Source organism: Petaurus breviceps, unplaced genomic scaffold, assembly GCF_028583685.1.
Source record: "Petaurus breviceps papuanus isolate PSGF00001 unplaced genomic scaffold, PetGlider_PUasm1.0 428, whole genome shotgun sequence".
Lineage (NCBI taxonomy): Eukaryota > Metazoa > Chordata > Mammalia > Diprotodontia > Petauridae > Petaurus > Petaurus breviceps.
This window is the reverse complement of record NW_027186331.1, coordinates 4,873,108-4,896,390: the sequence shown is the minus strand read 5'-3', so window position 1 is coordinate 4,896,390 and position 23,283 is coordinate 4,873,108. Positions and strand designations below refer to the sequence as shown.

The window sequence follows — 23,283 nt, the reverse complement described above, 5'->3', positions numbered from 1 at the left end:
GACGGAGACCAGAGGCCATCTGGTCCAACCCGTTCCTTCTACAGATGAGGAAACCAAGGCTCGTGGAAGTTAAGTGACTTGCTCAAGGCCACACAGACAGTAAGCACCACAGGCAGGATTTGAACCCAAGACCTCTGAAGCTGGTGTCAGTAGCCACTTATAGCGCATTCTTTGATGCTCACCACCACCCTGTGAGGTCAGTGTGAGCATTACACCCATTTTACAGGTGAGCAAACTGAGGCAAAAAGAGGTTAAGTGACTTGCCCGGGGTCACACAGCTGACCTCCAGGTTCTCCTTCCACCCACTGTGCACCATGTTGACTCAATACCAGCCTTCTCATTATAGTCAGTCACTCACTGAACAAATATTGAAGGGTTCACTGGGCGCAGTCCACTGAGTCCAGCTTCCTGTTCCTAGAGTAGGAAGTTAGGGGTTTTCGCATTGGAAATGAAGAGAAGAAAGGATCCCACAATGCTTCTGATCTTTAGGGAAAAGCAAAAACATTTTCTAGACCAAATTCTGGGTAGGTCACCTTGAAGCAGGGTGTCCTGGCCCCAGGTTGAAGACCTTCCTCTGCCTCTTCCTAGCAATGGAGCCTTAGGCAAAGCCACCCTGGCCCCCGAGCCTCAGTCTCCTCTTCTTTGAAATGGGGATGTTGTCAACTATTGACATCATGGGGTGTGCTGGTGGAATCGGGGCAGACTTTCGATTTCATCAGTAGATGGGGAGTTTCAGAGTGAGAGAACGCCCTTTGCCAGCAGAGGAGCAGCCTCAGAGAGGTGCCGAGATCCCAAGCCAGTCTGTGTGAGATTCTCCCCAGGGCTTTGGGAGCCAGGCCTCTCCTCCCTGCACCACATGGCCTCTGGCTAACGTTGACCCTGACTCACGTTTCTCTGGTGACCATGCTTCCCATCCGTCACATCCCTAGTTCTCACCATAGCCCCGTGAGGAAGAAATTGAGATTCAGAGGTAAATCCCACCCACCTCATGCCCTAACACCATGAGGAACTGGTGCCTTTCCCATGCTGCCTCCATCTCCCACAGGACGGCTCAATGCCTTTTACATAAGCCTAGAAAAGAGCTGGCAGCCGTGAGTGCATGTGCTCCCAGGCCCTGCCAGGGATAGCTGCTTCCCAGGATAAGGTTGGGAATGATTGGCCCATTATTGGGTGTGTGTGAGCTGTGTCCCCTTTAGCTGGAGATACCCAAGGAAGAAGTGGGACAGGCAGGAAAGGGGGTCAGAGCAGCTCAAGGAGACATGACTATACCCCCTCACGCATCCCCACCCCCAGCAAAAGGCTGGCTAATGGCTCCAGAGAGGGGTTGGTCCAGGACCACACCCAGAGTGTTGGCAGGCCTTCAGGGCCTGGAAGGAAAGTGGGAATCCACAGTGGTCTAGGTCTCCTGGGCCCACACGTGGGGCAGCTCCCTTTGCTCAGGGGTCACAGCAGTCCTGTGATCAGAGGAGGTTAACACGGTAGCCTCCTTCTCAGGTATGTCTGACTGGTCATAAGCAGGGAGGCACCAGTCAGGAGGCTGGAAGCTTCCAGTCCAGAAGGCAAAAGCAGCAGAAGCAGACATTGGGGTAGGAGGGCTCCAGAAAAGGGCCAGGGCAGGAGTCAAAGTCACTCAATCACCATTTATTAGGCACCTACTATATGCCAGGTCCAGGGTGACGTACAGGAATCAGGCTAGGGAACGGGCAGTCTACTGACCAGACGGAGACAAGGCCAGAACAACGCAGAGTAGCCCCTTGACCTGCACAGTGGTTAGAGCCTCTATCAATGTGAAAGATTCCATTACTGGGTTCTACCCCAAGGAGATCACGGGTAAAAGGAAGGTCCCCAAAGACACCAAAACAGTGACCACAAAGGACAATAAGTGAAGATGAGGAGCCATGTTGATGCCCATCAGTTTGGGGCCATGGACACAATGGCCCATTGCTGCCACCAGGATGGTGATCATGCTTGTGTTCCCAGATCTTCTACCTGTTCAAACAGCGGCTCGGAGCTCATAAAATGGCCTTAATGGTCCGGGCTCTCCAGCATCAGCTCCTTCACTACAGGATCTGGGGGGCAGGAGAATGCTGGGCAGGTAGAGCTGAGTATACCCCGTCTGTAAGCAGAGACAGGGGGGACGGCCAAAGAATGCTACCCCCCCCCCGGCTTCTCAGCTGGCTTCCCTGGAAGAGCTATATTCAAAGGTGCCTAGAGTTGGTGCGTTTGGAAAAGGCCTTCCTTCTTGTCTGCCACACACAAAACCCCACATGCCCTGACTCTACCACACCGTGGTAAAAATGGTCTGCAGTTCTGAATGGCGGATCAATTAAGAAACAAGCCTACTATGTGTTCAGCTCTGGGGATCCAGGTACAAAGCCCAAAACAACAACAAAGGCAGAGAGAGCTGACTTCTCAGGTCAGAGTTTTCTGTGTCCCTCGCTAACCCACAATAATGAGTCAGACAATTGTTATGAGGTAGCTAGCATTTCTCTAGTAGTTTGAGGTCTGCAACGACCTGTACATTATCTAATTTGATTCCCGCAACAGCCTTGGGAAGCAGGTACTATTCTTGTTCCCATTATGCAGGTGAGGACACTGAGACAGGCAGATGTTACACGACTTGCCCAGGTTCATACAGTTAGCAAATGTCCGAGGCTCTGGTCTTCCTGAGGCTGAGTTTGGTACCTATCCATTATGATCCTTACCTGCCTCTGAGACTAAGATTGGGACCCAGGGGTACTCCCACCTCCTCAGAATCCTCTCCCTCCTGAGTCGAGATGATGGAGTTCCACACTGGAGAGCTCCCAAATCCTGCGCCATTTACACCCAGGAAATTCTCCTGGTCATTTCCCACCTGGATTTCATGCTGTCCAGAAACCCAACACTCTCCATGATGAATCAGCTCTGAAACCCCCCTCCTCATCCATCTCTCGCCCTGCATCATGCCCCTAGACGCTTCCCACTTTCTTTCCGTGTGCTGTCTCCCCATTGGGTTGTAAGCTTCTTGAGGGCAGGGACTGTCTTATGTCTTTCTTTACATCCCCAGCCAGTGCCTGGCACACAGTAGGGGCTTAATAAATGTTTATTGACTCCAGTAGTGAAGTAGAAGCATGTGGCTCCTTGCATCATTTTGTCTTTTATGAGTGGGTGGTTTGTATGCTGTGGATGCAGCCCATTAAATGATTTGCTGTTGATACAGTTCATTAAATTATATGCTATTGGCATAAAGGTGAGCATGGCTGGCTTTTTGCTTCGGGAGATCCAGAAGCTGATCAGGCCAGATTCTTTTTGGAGGACAATTGGGGTTAAGTGACGTGCCCAAGGTCACACGGCCGGATTTGAACTCAGGTCCTCCGGTCTCCAGGGCCGGTGCTCTACTCACTGTACCACCTAGCTGCCCCTGGCCAGATTCTTAAACAGCAATGCATTGGGGAGGGTTGGTGGCACAGTGAGTAGAGCACCGGCCCTGGAGTCAGGAGGATCTGGGTTCAAATCTGGCCTCAGACACTTAACACAAAAACTATCCATGTGACCTTGGGCAAGTCACTTAACCCCAACTGCCCTGCCCTCCCCCCTCCAAAAATAAGCAAAAAAGAAAAAAGAGTCTGGAAGGTGAGCGCACACCATCAGTGCACTGGAGCTACAGTAACAGGGACAGAATGAACAAGAGGACCTGACCTGAGACACTTAGGAACTGTGTGGCCCTGGGTGAGTCACTTTACCTCTGGTTGGCTGCTTCAGTCGCCCCACCTGTAAAGTGGAGGTAATAGGAATATGACCTCCCTCCCAGGGTTGCCGTGAGGATCAATAGAGATGTTTATAGAGAATGTGGGCACAGTGCCTGGCACACAGTTTGTTGTGGTCGTCATCATTCCAGTCGTGCCTGACTCCTCGTGACCCCACCTTGGGTGTTCTCTGCAGAGACACTGGAGGGGTTGGCCATTTCCTTCTCCAGCTCGTTTTAAGGCCAATGGGGTGAAGTGACTTGCCCAAGGTCACACAGCTAGGAAGTGTCTGAGGCTGGATTTGAACTCAGGAAGAGGAGTTTTCTGGACTCCAGGCCCAGCCATGTCTGCCACACTGACCTCCTGGCTGGTCCTTGTACAGACATTCCTTTTCCTGACCCCAGGCATTTTTTCTGGCTGTCCTCCTGTCCCTCCTCATCTCCACCCCCTGGATTTCCTGACTTCCTTCATATCCCAGCTAAACCCCTACTTTCTACAAGAGTCTTTTCTGACCCTCCTAAAGGCTGGTGTCTTCTCTCAGTGGATTTTTTTTTCCAACTTATTCAGCATCTATTTTGTTTGTCCACAACCATTGACATGTTGTCTCCTCTAGACTATGAGCTACTTGGGGGCAGGGCTTTCTGTTGTCTATTTTTGCTTTCTTTGTACCCATGGGGGTTGGCACAGAGCTTGACACTAGGTACTTCATTAAATGTTTGTTGACTGACTGACTGACCACATTACTCCTTTGCTTGCCTCCAGGAAGAAATGCAAGTTTCCCCATTAGGCATTTAAATTCTCTGTTCATCTTGGGCTAATCTTTTTTTTTCTTCCCTGTTTGGCAGCACCCCCCCCCATCTTTTTTTAAAAATTTATTTATTTATTTTTAGTTTTCAACATTCATTTCCACAAGATTTTGAGTTCCACATTTCCTCCCCATCTCTCCCCTACCCCCCACCCCAAGATGGCAAGCATACTGATTACCCCTTCCACCAGTCTGCCCTCTCTTATATCCCCCCATCTCCCTTCCCCCTTACTTTCTTGTAGGGCAAGATGGATTTCTATACCACATTGCCTGTATATCTTATTTCCTGGTTGAATGTAAAAAGAATTTTTTAACATTTGTTTTTTAAAACTTTGAGTTCCAGATTCTCTCCCTTCCTCCTTCCTCACCCACCCCCACTGAGAAGACAAGCAATTCAGTGTAGGTTATACATGTGTAGTTATGCAAACATTTCCAAAAGTAGTCATGTTATGAAAGACTAACTATATTTCCCTCCATCCTATTCCACCCCCCCCATTGATTCTGTTTTCTCCTTTGACCCTGTCCCTTTTCAAAAGTATTTGCTTCTGACTACCCTCTCCCCTAATCTGCCCTCCCTTCTATCACCCCCCCATCCCCTTCCCCGATACTTTCCTATAAGGTAAGATACCCAATTGAGTGTGTATATTATTCCCTCCTTAAGCCAGATTCAATGAGAGTATGGTTGACATTCCCTTTCACCTTCCTGCTCTTTCTCTCCATTATAACAGCTTCTCTTGCCTCTTTTATGTGAAATAATTTACCCTATTCTATCTCTCCCTTTTTCCTTCTCCCAATATATTCCTCTCTCACCTCTTAATTCTATTTTTTAGATATCATCCCTTCATATTCAACTCACCCTGTTCCTTCTGTCTATGTATACATATACACACATATATACATAATACACACACACATATTCCCTTCAACTGTCCTAATACTGAGAAAAGTCTCCTGAGTTACAAATATTGTCTTTCCATGTAGGAATGCAAACAGTTCAACTTTAATAAGTTCCTTGTGATTTCTCTTTCCTGTTTACCTTTTCATGCTTCTCTTGATTCTTGTATTTGAAAGTCAAATTTTCTGCTCAGCTCTGGTCTTTTCATCAAGAATACTTGAAAGTCCTCTATTTCACTGGATGTCTATATTTTCCCCTAAAGTATTATACTTAGTTTTTCTGGGTAGGTGATTCTTGGTTTTAATCCTAGCCCCTTTGACCTCTGGAATATCATATTCCAAGCCTTCAATACCTTAATGTGAAAGCTGCTAGATCTTGTGTTATCCTGATTGTGTTTCCACAATACCTGAATTATTTCTTTTTTGTTTTTTGTTTTGTTTTGTTTTGCCTTTTGGAGGGCAATTGTGGTTAAGTAACTTGCCCAAGGTTACACGGCTAGTTTTTTTGTGTGGATGTTAAGTGTCTGAGGCTGGAACCAAACTTGGGTCCTCCTGACTCTGGGGCCGGCGCTTTACTCACTGCACCACCTAGCCACCCCAAATTATTTCTTTCTTACTGCCTGTAATATTTTCTCCTTGACCTGGGAACTTTGGAATTTGGCTATAATATTCCTAGGACTTTTCTTTTCGGGATCTTTTTCAAGAGGCAGTTGGTGGATTCCTTCAATTTCCACTTTACCCTCTGGTTCTAGGGTAATATCAGGGCAGTTTTCCTTGATAATTTCTTGGGAAATGATGTCTAGGCTCTTTTTTTAATTGTGGCTTTCACAATTTTCTCTTCTGGATCTATTTTCCAGGTCAGTTGTTTTTCCAATGAGATCTTTTACATCATTTTCTATTTTTTCATTCGTTTGGATCTGCTTTACAATATCTTGATTTTTCATAAAGTCATTAGCTTCCACTTGCTCCATTCTAATTCTGAAGGAATTCTTTTCTTCAGTGAGTTTTTGGACTTCTTTTTCCATGTGGTCAATTCTGCTTTTTAAGGCATTCTTCTCCTTATTGGCTTTTTGGATCTCTTTTGCCATTTGAATTAAGCTATTTTTTTAAAGGTGTTATTTTCTTCACTATTTTTTTGGGTCTTCTTTAGCAAGCTGTTGACTCATTTTTCATGATTTTCTTGCATCACTCTCATTTCTCTTCCCATTTTTTCCTCTGCTTCTCTTACCTGATTTTCAAAATCCCTCTTGAGCTCCTCTAGGGCCTGTGATCAATTCATATTTTTCTTGGAGGCTTTGGATGCAGGAGTTCTGACTTTGTTGCCTTCTAATTCTGTTTTGATCTTCTTTATCACCAAAGGATGATTCTACAGTCTGATTTCTTTTCCTCTATTTGCTCATTTTCCCTGCCAATTACTTGACTTTTGAGCCCTTTGCCAGGGTAGAACTCTGCTTCCAGAGTGGAGAGTGCTGTGTCCCAAATTTCTGGGGTTTTGCACAGCTGTTGTCAGGGCTACTTCTAGGCACCTGCCCCAGACCTGTGAGGAGGACTGCCTCTCCAGAGCCACCACAAGCTCTGCCACACCAGCGCTCCTCCTCACCCCAGGACCACCACCCAAGACTGTGGCCCAGATCCAAGCAGGGCAAAGCAAGAGAAGCCTACCTCAGCACCATCAAAGAGATCCCTGCATTTGCCCTCTGATCAGCTACTATTCCCCCACCATCTGTGGATCTGGAGCTCCAGAAGCAACCACTGCTGCTGTTGCTGCTGGGCAGCCCCCACCACCTCCACCCCACAAAGGGCAGGGGTCTGACCAAGCTCTTCTCTCACCCAGGTCCAGCATAGTTTCCCCACTGACCTTTTACTTTCTCTTTGCCGTTTATGGGTTGAGAAGTCTGGAAACCTCCACAGCTGCCAGTGATTCAGTTCCCTGAGGTCTGGTTCCCTGGTCTGTGTAGGTAGTCTGTGCTGGCATGGTCCATGCAGGACGGCACTCCACTCCCAGCCCAGTGCAATAGCCCCTTCTTGTCAGCTTGCCAGGCTGTCTTCAGCTGGAGATGTGCTTCGCTCTGTCATTTTGTGGGCTCTGTAGCTCTAAAATTTGTTTCAAGTCATTTTTACAGGTATTGGAGGTGAGTGGGGGACAAGCTCAAGCAAGTTCCTGCTTTTACTCTGCCATCTTGCATTGCTATTCTAATCTTTCTTTTTAAAAACATTAATTTTATTTTATCTTCAGAGTCAAATTCTCTTCCTTTCCCTTCTCCTTCCCTCACCCATTGAGAAGGCAAGAAAAACAAAGCCTATTACAAACATATGTAGTCACGAAAAACAAATCCCCTCATTTGCCATGTTCAAAACAGAAAGAAATCATTCTCCAGCCTGCTCTCTGAGTCCATCAGCTTTCTGTCCAAAGAGTGGTAGCACAACTAACCTGTCCTTCCGTAACGGTTTCATATCCCTCCCTCAAGGGACTGTATGTAAGGTTCAGTCAAACTGTCACATTGCTCCCACTGAACACTTCACCTCCTACCTCTGCACGTTTGCCTAGGCTGTGCCCCATGCTTGGAAGGCTCTCTCCTCTCTTCTGTCCCTTTGTATCTGTGCTGCATATAGGTATCTGGATGGTGGCTATTTCTCCCCAGAGTCGGGAGCACCTCATTCCTCCCAGGGCCTCCTAGTGCCCAGCCCAAAGCAGTAGGTGTGAAGTCGTTTGGCTCTTGCTAGGGATCCCTGTGCCCTTCTTCTAGGCTCAGCCTAGGAGCCCCCTGTCCCAAGCCCTTTGGTCATCCCCCAGCTCACTCTCCCTATGTTGCCTTCCCTTTTCTTTCCTCCTCCCCCACAGAATGTAAGCTTCTTGAGGCCAGGGTCATTTTCCCCCCTTTTATGTTTGGAACATAAACCCTCTCTCTTAGTCCAGTACTTAGCACTCAGCAGGTACTTCCCCCCTGCTCTGGATCAGAATGGGTGGATAATGTTTCCTGTGAGCCTGAGGACAGTGAGGAAGGTCTCCAACAGGCCATGCAGGGTCACAGCGACATCAGCACTGTAGGGAGGTTGATGAAGGGAGGCAGGTGGGGCAAAGAGGGGAGGGAATGGGAAAGGGGCACTGAGAGGTCAGGGTTGGTGTGAAGGGGTCAGGGAGGGTCAGCTGCAAGGAATTTGTGCTAGATCAGTGGGACCAGTGGGGAGTTAGAGTCTATATAGAAGGACTAGTGGGGGTAGGTGAGGATCAGTAGACGCAGGCCAGTGAGGAGTTAGGGTCAGTATGGAGGAACCAGTGGGGGCCTAAGGATCAAGAGAGATGGGTCAGTGGGGAGTGTGAGGCTTAAGGATCAGTATGAAAGAGCCAGTTGGGGGATAAGGGTCAGTATGAAGAAACTAATGGGGGGTGAGCGTCAGTACAAAGGGCCAGTGGGAAAGGTAAGGATTAGTATGGAGGGGCAAGTGGAAATGTGACGGTCAGTAGGAAAGGTTCAGTGGGAGTGAGGGTCAGTAGATATGGGGGTTCAATAGAGATGAGTCAGTGGGGGGGTCAGTAGCAATGAGCCAGTGTGTGTGTGTGGGGGGGGGGTCAGTAGGGACGACCCGTGTGTGTGGTGGGGGGGCGTCAGTAGCAATGAGCCAGTGGCAAGGAAAGGGTGTCAGTAGAGATAGACCTTTGGTGAGGTGGGGGTCAGGACCGAGGACCGAGGACCCTCCCCCCTCATTCCCATCGGAACCACACGAGGGTGCTGGGGAGCTTTCTTCTCTGCCTCCCCCGCCCCTGTCCTGGATGGGCGGACCTGCCGGGTAGGTGGGGCGGGGCTGAGCGTTCTGGGGTGGCTCCAGAGCCTGGAGGAGCAGCGCCGCAGAGGCTGCAGGTGGGTCTCTTGCTCCGCAACATCCCCTTCGGTTTCCCCCCCTCCCAGTCCCCACTCGAGGACTACCTGCTTACAGCTCCCCCCTCTCAACCTGTGGCTCACCCCGCTCTGGCCGTGGGGCTACAGTAGAAAACACCCGGGATAGGGGACGGCCAGGGCGGGCCCTAGCTCTGGGGATGGAGAGGAGGAGGCCTGGGGGCTGATAGAGCGGGTCTGGGACCGGGTGGGTACCTGGGGGCAGAACCGGGCAGGGTGCGGCTGCGTGGGGCGGTGTGGCAGCTCCGGAGCTGGCTGTGGTGCTGAGCGGTCTGGGCCGCTGTAGATCCCGCTGCAGCGTGGCGGTAGCCCCGGCTGGCTTGGGGTGGGGTCCCCAGGTGGGCGGTTCCCTCTGTGGCCTGAGCCCGCAGGGCAGGTCGGGGCGATCTGGAAAAGTTGAGGGACTTGTCCTTAGCCCCCCCCAAATTTGGCCCCCCCCCCCACACACACACACACCTGGCTAAAGGAGCAGGCTCGCTCCCGGACCATGCCCAGTGACTCTTCCCAGGTGGGAGCGAGTGGGGACCCTCTTTGGGAAAGGAATGTCCCTCTTGGGGCCTTTTGCCCCCAGGCCCTGCCTGCCTGCCGACCTGACTCCATTTTGATCTCCGGGAGAAAAGCTGTGTCCAAGGCCGCTTTGCTGTCTTCCAGCCCCACCCGCTCCACTTCGGCTTTCCCTTCTCCATCACGCTGCTGTTCCTCTCCACTCCCCAAACTGCTAAACTTAGCCTAATCTGACAGTGATGGGGTGGGGGAGGAGGACGAAACCCCCGAGGGCTGCCTTCTGTCCGCATCTGCCTCCTGCTTTCCTGCTTCCAGAGCAATTAGTGCCCGAGGATGTGAGGGAGGAAGGAGACTGGGGGCCTGAGGCATGAATTGTAGATAAGCAGAGTCTGAATAGGCCAGAAGAGGGGGGGAAGTGGGGGAGAGAGGGAAAGAAGGGCAGAGGTGTGAGAGGCACCATTCACCCTGTGGGGCAAAGGAGCTGGAAGACCCGGCTGGACGGAAGTGAGGGACCAGGTTGAGGGGAGAGCTGGGAATACCCAGGCAAAAGCTTGGGGTGAAGGAGAGAGATGAAGGGTGGGTGCAGAAAGATGATGGCTGGGCAAGGCTTAGGCTGGGGAGAGGCAGAATGAAGACTAGGGACAGGAGGGGTGGCTAGAGGTGAGGCCAGGGGAGGAGAGGGAGAGTTGGGGGATGGGCAGGGATGAGGGGTGAGAGAAGAGGACTCGAGGGAGGAAAAAGCTGACACAGGGAGAGGTGGGTGGTGGGCAGGGGTAAATGGCAGTCCCTACAGGGACTTGGCCCACTGTCAGAAAGCACAGATGGCAGCTGTTACAGGCTCCTGGAGACGCCCCTGCCCAGCAGCAGTGGCAAAGGTACAGGCTGTTAGCTGGGGCTCCCCCTGTCTCCTTGGATAAAAGGGGGCGCTCCAGCTTCCGCCTCACTAGTCCTGCCTGGAGCTGTGACACACACAGAAGTGTCAGGTTTCTGTCCTCTTCCTTAGTTCCTGGTCTAGAGAGAAAGCCTCCCAGGGGGCAGTCCCTTTTCCTCCAGCCCCACCCCATAGAAGGGCATCCTCACCTGATCCCTCTTCAAATCCAGTGGAAAGAAATCCAGCCTGGTTCCCTGATTCCCACTGGTGGAGAGAGATCCAGTCTATTCCCTCCTCAGGGAAGGGAGAGAGACAGAGACAGAGAGTGACAGAGAGAGAGAAGAGAAAGACAGTCAGAGCCAGCTTTCCCTGCCCTTTTTTTTTAAGCAATCGGGGTTAAGTAACTTGCTCATAGTTACACGGTGAGTTATTTCTGGGTGTGGTGCTGAGTGTCTGAGCCCGGGATTAAATCTCCAGGTCCTCCCAACACTGGAGCTGGTGCTCTTACTCGCTGAGCCCCCTGGCCGCCCCATTCCCTGCCCTTCTTAAGGGAGAAATTCAGCCCTGGCTGTGGAGAGAGGCCAGGCAGGCTGGGGTAGTGAATCTGGTGAGGGGCAGTGTGTTCATCCACATGGGGCTGCAGAATAAATTGAGTGGTAGGCTACCTCTGTGGACTGAGCAGGGCCCTGGGCTCCAGCCCCATCCTCAAGCCTTTCGCTCCTCTCAGCTCTTCCCCTCCCACTCCAGTCTACTGTGGTATCCATAAGCTTTCCTGGGCCCTTCCTGCCCTCAGATCTGCTCTGGCTTAGGAGGGGGAACAGAGGAGGGTACACTTTAGTCCTGACTTGGAAAACACCCCAATCAATCAATCAACCAATCAGCAACAAACATTTACTGTGCACCAGGCAGAGGAGATATAAATACAAAGAATGAAAAATCCCCTTCTCTTCTCAAGGATCTTACCCTGCATTCTTATGGGGAGACACACATCTGTATACATACATACACACATATACATAGTAATTCTTATATACCTCCTACAAACGCACACACATATGCATATATACCCCTCCTGCAAACACACCTCTTTTATGTGTGTGTGTGTGTGTAAATGTTGTTCAGACTGGTGAGTTCAGTTTTTTCAGTCATGTTTGACTCTTGGTGACCCATTTGGGGTTTTCCTGGCAGGGGCATTGGAGTGATTTGCCATTTCCTTCTCTAGCTCATTTTATAGATGAGGAAACAGGCAAGCAGGGTGAAGTGACTTGACCAAGGTCACCCAACTCATAAGTGTCTGAGGCCAGATTTGAACTCAGGTTCTCCTGTCTCCAGGACCAGTGCTCTCTCTCTACTGCACCACATATACACACATGCTCCTGTATGTGCCTTTGTGATTATATGTGGGATAGGTCTAAAGCTAGGAAATGGAGAGTAGTGAAATCCTGAGGGAGGGCACAAGCAGCTGGGGGCAGCAGGGTAAGGCTGTATGTAGAAAGTGGTGCCTAAATTGCTTTTTGAAGGAAGACAGGGACTCGTTGAGGTGGAGGTGAGGAGGGATGGTGCTCCAGGCAGGGGCCACAGCCTGAGCAAAGGCAGGGAGATGGGAGACAGACTATTAAGAACAAAGGCCAGTTTGGCTGGCCTTCCGAGGGTGGGAAGGTGAGGGATATCCAAGGAGGCTCAAAGTGAGGGAGCTCAAAGACTGGGGGGCAGCCGGCACTGATATTTGTGTCTAGAGGCAATAGAGAGCCACTGGGATTTATAGGGCAGGAGAGAGACATAGTTGGGTTGACATTTAAGGGAAATCAGCTGACCATCAGGGTGGGCCATAGATGGATCTAGAGGGTGATCAGGGCCATGGCTAGGAGGCCATTGTGATAAGTGAGGCCAGGGGTGAGAAAGGATTTTCAGTTCTGGCTCTGTGAGGAGAGAGAAGAAGCAAATGCTTTTGAAAAGGGACAGGGTCAAAGGAGAAAATAGAATCAATGTGGGGCAGGATAGGATGGAGGGAAATAGAGTTAGTCTTTCACAGCATGACTGCTATGGAAATGTTTTGCATAACAACACATGTACAACCTATATTGAATTGCTTGTCTTCCCAGTGGGGGTGGGTGAAGAGGGAAGAAGGGAAAGAAACTGGAACTCAAAGTTTAAAAAAAAATGTTAAAAATTGTTGGTACATGCAACCAGGAAATAAGATATACAGGCAATGGGGTAGAGAAATCCATCTTGCCCTACAAGAAAGTAAGGGGGGAAGATGAAGGATGGGGCAGGGTATATGAGAGGCCGACTGGGGGAAGGGGTGATCGGCATGCTTGCCATGTTGGGGTGGGGGTAGGGGAGAGATGGGGGAAGAATTGGAACTCAGAATCTTGAGGAGAGAGAGGGGAGTGGTGTGGGAGAGATGTGATGGAGGATTTGGCCACTGACTGGATCTCTGGGGTGAGGGACAGGGAGGAGCTGAATAGAATCCCTGGAAACTAAAGAAGAGGCATACCTCTGACAGGTACTGTGAAGTTTGGAAGAGGAGCAGATTTGGCAAGAGAGAGAATGACTCTGCTTTGGACTTGACTTTGAGATGGGTCCTGGACATCTAGTCTGAAATGCCAAGTAGGCAATTGGGCATGAAGGCCTGCTGCTCAGGGGAGAGCCAGGGGCTGGATATAGACATCTCTAAGTCATCTCCATGAAGATCATTAAATTCTTGGGAGGTCACTGAGAATGAGTGTAGACAGAAGAGGAGAGAGCCTGGCACCAACCCTTGGAGAACCCCCTGGGGAGGAGGCATGGGGATGATGCGGGGGATGGGCAGAGGAGGCCTAGGAGTGAGGAAAGTGCAGTGACATCTGAGAGGGAAAGGAGAGAGCTCAAGCTGGAGTGCCGAAGGGAGCCGAGATGTCCAGGAGGGTTAGGGCAAGGAAGTCATTTGATTCAGGCTTTGGGAGATTGTTGGTAAAGTGGGAGAGAAGCCAGAGGGCAAAGGGCTAGGGAGTGAGTACCTGGGGACGGGGAGGCCTCAAGCAGAGAGGCTGTTCCAAGGAGTTAGGCTGAGGGGAGATATCGGGCAGCAGCTGGGGAGAATGGCAGGGTCTAGGGAAGGCTCCCCAAGATTGGCCAAGCACTGTACAAATGGTGGCTTTTTTGACCCTGTGAGGTAGGTGCTATTACTATCTTCATTTTACAGATGAGGAAACTGAGGCAGGCAAGGGTTAAGTGACCTGCCCAGGGTCACACAGCTAGAAGTGTAGCTGGATTTGAACTCAGGTCTTCTTGACTTCAGGCCCAGCACCCTTTACATTGCACCACCAAGTTGCTACCCTGTTAAAACCAGTCTGCCAGCTTGTGTAACTGCTGTCTATTTTTTGTGTGCCTATGTGTATTTGTCTGTCTACATCTGTCTATATATGCGTGTATTATATATAATACGTATTTCTGTCTCTCCATATATATACGTCTGTTTGTTAGTATCTCTGTATTTGCTATTTAATCTATGTCTGCGTATAAGTCTGTTGCTGTCTCTCCATCTATTTACACCTATCTGTCCCTATCTCTCTCCTTCCCCTCTCCCTACCTCTCTCTTCTTCCACTTTCACTCTCCCTTTCTCCCTCTCTTCTCTCTCTCCCCCTCCCCTAGTTCCTCCTCTCTTTTCCCTCCCTCTCTCCCTCCCCTCTCCCCCTCCCCCTCTCCTTCCCCTCTTTCCCCTCCCTCTCTCTGTCTCCCTCCCTCCCTCTCTCCCCATCCTGTAGAACAGAGGTTGCCTTCATTCTGCTTGTCCCGGTAGGCCATATAGTGGGCCACAGTGAGCACAGTGAGCGGGCAACAGAAGCAGGTTTCATTCCAATAGATTTTAAAAATCAAAGGGAAGTCTGACTCCAAGGCCCCCTGAGGATGTGCACAGTGGGCCTGGGGAGGCCAGGAGCCTTACAAGGGGGAGTTACCCTGGAGAGGTGGGGTAAAGCCTGCCATCAGAGGAACATCTGACCAAATCAGGAGGCAGGCCTCAAGAAGGGGAGGCCTGGGCCCCTGAGCTCCGCTGACAGCCCTCCTTGTCGGATCAGAACCATCAGTGGATGTGGGCCCACTGTATTGCCACCACCATTCCCACGGCCACACAAACTTGGAGGGTGTGGCAGGCGAGGCCAAGGATGGGCTGCCAGGGATGGTTTGGAGTCTACAGCCTCAGAGGGCTGGCCCTTCCTGATCCACAAGGGCCGGATTCAGAGAAATATTGACTGTGGATGAAAAACTTTCTAACAGTCAGAAGTGTCCAGGAGAGGACTGGGTGGCTAGGGGGAGTGAACTCCCCATCACTAGAAGAATTCAAGAGAGGGCTGAATGAACCCTTGTCTGTGCTGTTGTGGAAGGGTTTCTTCTTCTGGAGAAGTGAGGTGAGGTGACCTCTGAGGCTCCTTCCAATGCCGAAATTCTGGGGAAGGATGGAATAGGATTGAATTAGTCCAGGGACTAGAAAGGGGATTGGGCTAGCCTGGGGCTGAGGCCTGAGGACAGTAGGACAGTGCCTGGGATAGGGCTAGCCTAGGCATGGGACCAGAAGTCAAAGGAGAAAGGAGAGGGGGATTTCCCAACTTTCCCTGTGTTAGAGCCTTCCTAGAGATGACCTCAACTTTGCACTACATGTGTCTTGGATGGTCTTAAATTATTTGCATTATTTTTATTTTGTTTTGTTTGCTTTTTGAAGGGCAATTGGGGTTAAGTGACTTGCCCAAGGTCACACAGCTAGTTTTTGTGTTAAGTGTCTGAGGCCGGATTTGAACTCAGGTCCTCCTGACTCCAGGGTCAGTATACCACCTATTTGCATTATTATTAATGATTATTACATTTTTTCTTTATATCCCTAGCACTTAGCACAGTGCCTGGTAAATAGTAAGCCTTAATAAATATGTGTAGATTCACTGACTCACTGACTGACAAGGGGTAAGAATAGGCTGGGGTTGAATGGCGGGTGGGCAGGACCTATGTCTGGAGCTCAGATGCTCTCTGTTTCTTCTGCCCCGACCAGACAGGTGCTGGCTCTGTGCCCCTCCTCCACCTCCTCCTTGCCCAGGCCCTTGGGCCCAGCCTCTCCCCCAGCATGGTGTGGGGGCTTCCCAGTGCCGCCAGCCTGGCCCGTCTCTGCCAGAAGATCAATCGACTGAAGCCACTGGAAGATGCCATGATGGAGACGTCCCTGAGGCGCTGCCTGTCTACGCTGGACCTGGCGCTGCTGGGCATTGGTGGCATGGTGGGCTCGGGCCTCTACGTCCTCACAGGCACAGTGGCTAAAGAAATGGCAGGCCCGGCGGTGATCGTCTCCTTTGCTGTGGCCGCCGTGGCCTCCCTGCTGGCGGCCCTGTGCTATGCGGAGTTTGGGGCTCGAGTGCCACGCACGGGCTCCGCCTACATGTTCACTTACGTGTCCATGGGTGAACTCTGGGCCTTCCTCATCGGCTGGAACGTGCTGCTGGAGTACATGATTGGGGGTGCCGCTGTGGCCCGAGCCTGGAGTGGCTACCTTGATTCCATCTTCAGTCACCACATCCGGAACTTTACAGAGACCCACGTGGGCGTGTGGCAGGTGCCCTTCCTTGCCCGCTACCCAGACTTCCTGGCCGCAGGCATCTTGCTGATTGCTGCTGCCTTTGTTTCCTGTGGGGCCCGTGTCTCCTCCTGGCTCAACCACATCTTCTCTGCCCTCAGCCTGGGCGTCATTGTTTTCATCGTAATCCTGGGCTTCGTGCTGGCCCAGCCCAGGAACTGGAGCACACAGGAGGGAGGCTTTGCCCCTTTTGGTTTCTCAGGCATCCTGGCAGGCACGGCCACCTGCTTCTATGCCTTTGTGGGCTTTGACGTCATTGCTGCCTCCAGCGAAGAGGCCAGGAACCCCAAGCGGGCAGTGCCCATGGCCATCGCCATCTCCCTGAGCCTGGTAGCCGGCGCCTACATCCTGGTGTCCATGGTCCTGACTCTGATGATGCCCTGGCACAGCCTGGACCCTGAGTCAGCTCTGGCTGATGCCTTCTACCGGCGTGGCTATGGCTGGGCTGGCTTCATTGTGGCTGTGGGATCCATCTGTGGTGAGTGGCAGGAGGGGGGAGGGATGCCAACTAGCATCCTTGTTCTCATGGGGTTCACACATGGGGCTCCCTCAGCTCTGCCCCGGGTAAGTAAGGCCTGCCTAAGGTTTCAGTGAGTCTCGCTAGCCTCAACATGTATTTTTTTTAGTGAGGTTCACCCTTCTGTCCTCCCCTGTGGTCAGGTGGGAGTAGTCCTGGCCTGACCATGATGAGGCCTTCCAGGTCTGCCAGATGGACAACCTGAAATGTAAAAGGTCAAGTCACAAAGGAGGGCACCAAGGGGCACATTCGATAGAGCACTGGATCTGGAGTCAGCAACATCTGAGTTCAAATTCTGCATCAGACACTTGCTAGCTGTGTGACCCTGGGCAAGTCACTTAACCTCTTTGAGCCTTAGCTGATTCACCTGTCAAATAGAATAATGATAGTACCTGTCTCCCATGGTCATTGTGAAGATTAAACAAGACAACCTGTGCAAAGTGTTTTGGAAAACTTAGAGCTTTATAGAAATGTTGGTGTGATGATAAATGACTATAGAAAACCAGAGGGAGCTTTCACAGCTCAGAATCAACCAAAGAAGGGAGAGGGGTCATCTTAAAAGCTGAAATAGACAATTTCAATTACACAAAAGCAAAAAGAGTTTTCTATGAGTAAAATCAATATTAGCCACAGTAAAAAGAGCGCCCATAGAATGGGAGAAGACAACCTAGGCCTCAAACAGAGTAAATAAAAGTCAGCTTTGCAAGGTCTTTTGGGAATTGACACAAATATTTAAGACCAAGAGCTCTTTCCCAATGGATAAGAGGGCAAAGGACATGAACTGATATGACGAGATAGAGAGACAGAGACAGAGAAAGAGAAGGGAGAGAGAGAGAGAGAGAGAGAGAGAGAGAGAGAGAGAGAGAGAGAGTGTGTGTGTGTGTGTGTGTGTGTGTGTGTGTGTGTGTGTGTGTGTATGTATGTGTTCTTTAGCCCTTAGTGGTCAGGTGGGGATTGGAGGCGTACCAGCAATTCTCTGGAGCCCTAGATCCTGGCAGCCCCACCTTAGGGAACTAGCCAAGCTCTCTGCCCCAGCTGGCCTTGCCCCTGACGTCCCCCTCCTGTTCCCCACTTCCATTCTGAGCTGACCTGGTTCTGGGCCTCTCCCACAGCCATGAACACTGTTCTGCTCAGCAACCTCTTCTCCCTGCCAAGAATCGTCTACGCTATGGCCACTGATGGACTCTTCTTCCAGGTGTTTGCCCACGTGCACCCCAAGACCCAGGTGCCGGTAGTAGCCATTGTTGTGTTTGGAAGCCTCATGGCAGTGCTGGCCCTTGTCCTCGACCTGGAGGCCCTGGTCCAGTTCTTGTCTATTGGGACACTGCTGGCCTACACCTTTGTGGCGGCCAGCATCATCGTCCTTCGTTTCCAGAGAGCCCCAGCCCCTGGCTCACCACCAGCTCTACCTAGCCCAGGCCCCCCCTCCAAGCAGTATGAGTCCTTCTCTGACAGGTTGCAGTTGGTGGGGGCCACCCAGGCAGAAGTTCCCGAGCCGGGCCAGCTTAAGCTAGCCTGGCGGCCTTACCTGCCCTTTCTGAGTGCCCACTGTGGCTCAGGGGCTTCTGTGACCTGGGCCCTGGGGGGCCTCATGGTGTCTGCCATTGGGTTCAGCTGTGTGCTTATCTTTGGGGATTCCACCCTGTACCTACCCCGCTGGTGCTACACCTTCCTGCTGGTTTTCTTCAGCCTGGCCTTCTTGTTCAGCCTCCTTCTTCTTGGTGCCCATCAGCAGCAGCCAAGCCAGGACACTTTCCAGGTAACCTTCCTCCCTCAGCTGCCTCCTCCCTCTGCTTCCTCAGCCCCTTTGCCCTCCCTTCTAATTTTCCTTCTTCCCAGAATCATAGTCCTTGATCTCAAGGAACTTCCATTCTAGTAGGGGAGGCAATATATCAACAGTTAGATACATACACAGTGGTGTGAAGGCAATCTGAAACGGGGAAGGTATTGGCAGCTAGGAAACCTGGGGCAGGCCTGCTGCAGAAGGTGGGATTTCAGCTGTCTTCACCAGGAGTGAAGGCCAGTCAGTCAGCAAAAAAGCGTTTATTAAACACTTATGTGCTAGGCACTTGTGTTAAGTGTTGGGCATACAGAAAAAAGCAAAAACAAAGTCCTTGCCTACCCTCAAGGAGCTCACAGTTTAATGGGGGAGGTAACTAGGTAGAAACAAACAATTTGCAGGATGGACTAAAGATGATCACAGAGGGAAGGCTCCAGCATTAAAAGGAGTTGTGGTAGTCTCCCTACAGGGATGAGATTTTTGCTGGAACTGAAAGGAAGCCCGGGTGGTCAGTTGTCAGAACAGAAGAGAGAGATTCTCAGGCATGGAGGATGGCCAGAGAGAAAGCCCAGAACAGAGAGATGGAGGGTCTTGTCTGTGGGACAGCCAGGAGGCCAGTGTCACCAGAGCAAAGAGAACATGTTGGGAGGAATAAGATAAAAGAAGAATGGAAAAGGTAGGAGGGGTCAAGGTTATGGAGGGCTGAATGCCAAACAGAGCATTTTGTGTTTGATCCCAGAGGTCATAGGGAGTCACTGGAGTTTATTGAGTAGGGGGTGACATGGTTGGACCTGTACTTGAGGAAAATCACTTTGGTAGCGGAGTGTAGGATGGAATGGAAGGGGAAAGGTTCAAGGCAGGCAGACATCCCCTTCCCCATCCCCACTCCCTGCAGCTATTGCCATAGTCCAGGTGTGAGGTGATGAGGGTCTGCCCCAGGGTGGAGACAGTGTCAGTGGAGAGAAGAGGGTTATATATGCAAGAGGTGTTGCAAAGGTGGAATGGATCAGAGATGCTCCTGAGGTGAAATCAAGGGGACTTGTTGCAAAGGTGAAATGGACAAGAGATGTTGCAGAGGTGAAATTGACCAGACATGTTGCAAAGGTGGAATGGACTAGAGATGCTGCAGAGGTGAAATTGACAGATGTTGCAAAGGTGGAATGGACAAGAGATGTTGCAGAGGTGAAATTGACCAGAGATGTTGCAAAGGTGGAATGGACTAGAGATGCTGCAGAGGTGAAATTGGCAGAGGTGAAATTGACAGATGTTGCAAAGGTGGAATGGACAAGAGATGTTGCAGAGGTGAAATTGACCAGAGATGTTGCAAAGGTGAAATAAACAAGAGATGCTGCAGAGGTAAAATCAACAGACCTTAGCACCAGCTTGGATATGTGTGTGTGGGGGGTGGGTGTGAGAGATAGTGAGGAGGCCAGGATGACTCCTGGCTTGGGAGCCTGAGGGATTGAAAGGAGGGCAGTGCCTTTGACTGCAATAGGGAAGGAAGGAGGGGGAAGGTTAGGTAAAGGATAAGAAGTTTGGTTTATTTAGCCCAGGGCTTGTCTGCTTATGCTTAATAGCTTTTCATATCCATCCATTCATTCATCCATTCATTCCCAAGGAGCATTCACACACTTATGCACAATTACATTAGGCACTTTAATATATGCTTGTTGACTGACTCACTGCCTCAGCACAAATGTTCTGACTCTTCCACCTGGATGCAAATCCTCCTCACACTCTGAGATGCCTATAATCCCCTCTAGGATACACCTGTCCACTCCCACATCTACCAAGTCACCTCTTGGCACCTACAGGCTCTCAGCTTAGCTGCTCCAGCTTCTGTTTGATTGTATATTTCTAAACAAAATTGGTTTCAGAACCAATGACTTTCCTCACCCTTGGTGCAGGCTGAAGGGGTTGTTTTGAGTTGAGAGAAGAAAGGGAATGAGGAGCCAGTGCAGGTGAAAGAGAGAGACCTTGGTTAAGCTGATAACAACCCTGGTACTCCTGTGACCACACCTAAGCCACCGGCGGAGGGGGGGGCATTGAGCAGATCATAACCCTGCCTGCCCAGCTCCTCTCTCCCACTCCCTCCCCACTCCCCAGTGCTTCAGCTTTGCCCTCCACCGTCTCCTAGATCCCCTGGGTACCTCTGACTCCAGCTCTGAGCATCCTTCTGAACATCTGTCTCATGCTGAAACTGAGCTATATGACCTGGCTGCGCTTCGCTATCTGGTTACTGGCAGGTGAGTATCCAAGTGTGCACTGGCTTCTCATTCTGAGGGGCTGATGGGGCCTCTCCAGGGCTGGAAACCTTTGTCATTTCCACACACCACTGCCCTTCAAAACTGCAGACATCTACTGTGGGCAGGTGCTTTGTGAGGCCCTGGAGATGCAAAGACAAAAATGAAATCTCCCTTCCCTCAAGGGGCTTCTAGTCTACATTCTGTCCCTGTCCTGAGGAGGGGGCCGTATCCCTTTCAAATGAACTGTGATCATTTCACTATCCAATTGGGGCTCACTTTGAGGGCTCAGGTTGGGGAGGAGGAGGGAGTTGAGAATGGAAGCTTTCAATAAACTTTTTAAGTCTATCTGGTCTGGTCTGGCTGGACCTTCCCACCTGACCCTAGGTTCCCTAGCAGAATTGGAGGCTCTCAGTTACCTGGGACATTAAAGGAGAGAGAATATGTAGACCTCGGAGGGGTGAGGGAATCTGACCAGGTTGTTTGTGGCAGTCTGGCAACCTCTTCTCACAATGTTATTAAATGCGCAGAATAAAATACACAGGATTATAAAGGAAATCAATTATGTTGAAATAGTTATCAAAATATTTTTTGAAACACCAGCATCCCTGACCATGAAGAGTCATCTGACCTCTTTGGGAAGACCCAAAGTCATGGGGATCTTGTGAGCTCTGGGGCAGCTTCATTCTCTCTCGGACAGCTTTCACTGTTTGGCAGCGTGTGATTCCTTTACCAAAGGGAGGGTTCTGCTCTCTAGAACTAAACAGAACAGACTGAACAGGCCTCTTTCCCATGACAGCCCTGTCAGGTTGTGGAACACTGCTGTATTTCTGTTTGATGTCAGGAAAACCTTACTAACAATTAGAATGAGCTGCCTTAAAAGGTAGTGAGTTGCCCATGCATGGAGGTGTTTGCACAGAGGGTGGCTGACCTCTTGGGCACTTTGCTTGATCACAGAGTGTTTGGACCAGAAGCCTCTGCCATCTCTGCCAGCTCGGGCATTTTGGGGGCTCCCTGTTCTCTTAAGCCTTCTGTCCTCCTGGCTCCTTTGATGCCTCCTGGTATGACCCGGCCTCTGGGACCCCACCTGCCTGGCCAGACTTCACCTCATCTCAGGCAGGCCCAGGCCTCCTGAGGAGCCTAACCTTTCTCCCCTGCACCCCTGCAGGGCTTGGCGTCTACTTTGGCTATGGAATCAGGCACAGCAAGGAGAACATGGTGGACCCTCCGTGTTCAGGCAGCACCCGCTACGTGGTATTCCCTAGTGGAAGCCTTGAGGAGACGGTGGAAACAGTACAGCCCCCCGGCCAAGCCAGCTCAGGACCTCCTCCCAGTGCTGACAGTGCCAGCCCGGGGAACAGCGGCTGACACCCAGCAGACTCTTCCCAACGGTCCTCACTGCCAGGGGCTGGCAGGCCCGGCCCCTCCTCCCCCAACCCTTACATCTCTCTCCCAGCATCCCTGGAGCTTCCCTCTGAGGGGGAAGGAAGAATATTGTGGGAGACAGTGATTTCACTCACCCCCTTCCCTGCCCTCCTTTTGGCCTGACCCTGAGTCCCCTACAACCAGCCACTCTGGAAGTGGCCCATAGCTGTCTGTCTGGGGTGGGGCATGGGGGACAGAGGTCTGGGGGGCATGCCCCATGGGGAACCCTGGCTTCCAGTGAGTCATGTGCAAGGGCCCAGAGGGGTAGGAGAAGCTTGGAGAGCTTGGAGGCTTCTGGAAAGGGTGGTGACTGATTATAGGCAATTAGACATTTTTCTTTGCTGGTGCTGTATGCCATTGAGACAGCTGGTACCCAACATCTGAGTTAAGTGAAGAATATTAATCATGATACCAACAACCCACACTGAGCTTTCTGTCTTTGTTCTTAACAGAGTGGGAGGAGAGGGCCCAGAAAATGGAAGAGGGGATGGGAACCGATCTGCTCCTGGTCTGCCTCTGAGGCCCGGGGTCTCTCTCCCCTGTCCATCTGGAGGGGTGATTTAAGCAGCCACTTCTCAATTCATCCATGAATGAGTGTCTACTGTACCAGGTACCCTGCAACAGTCACTGGCCACACAGCATGAAACAAGGTCTGTTTGCTTCTGAGGGAGCCAACCTCTCCCTTTGTTTGCTGTGAGGATGAATCAGGACGACTCTCTCCACGTGACCCTCACACCCTTTGCAGGTAGGGTCACCTGGGCTCTTTCAGCAGCAGAGCCCAATGAGGCAGATTGGAAAGGGCCTCCTTGGCCACCAGGTCCTGGGCTAAGCACTGGGATACAGAGAAAGGCAAAAAAAGCCCCAGTCCCTGCCCTGTAGACTCACACTCTAACGAGTGTAGGTAACTAGGGTGTGCAGGCTACGTACAGAGCAGAGGAGAGCTAAGCTGTGTGTGTGTGCCTGTCTGTGTGCAGTGTTCGTGCACAGGCATGGACATACATCGGCATTCATATCCACGTGCATGGG

General features: G+C 51.1%; 1 protein-coding gene across 1 annotated transcript; it reads left to right on the top strand.

The window, feature by feature from the left end:
* The first annotated feature begins 9,235 nt into the window (after nucleotides 1-9,235).
* Nucleotides 9,236-22,752, top strand: SLC7A4 (solute carrier family 7 member 4). Its single transcript, XM_069100920.1, has 5 exons — nucleotides 9,236-9,284; nucleotides 15,717-16,770; nucleotides 17,922-18,568; nucleotides 20,727-20,835; nucleotides 22,001-22,752. The coding sequence occupies exons 2-5, from the start codon at nucleotides 15,789-15,791 to the stop codon at nucleotides 22,198-22,200; spliced, it is 1,938 nt and encodes a 645-aa protein (XP_068957021.1). The 5' UTR covers nucleotides 9,236-9,284; nucleotides 15,717-15,788; the 3' UTR covers nucleotides 22,201-22,752.
* Nucleotides 22,753-23,283: the final 531 nt, after the last annotated feature.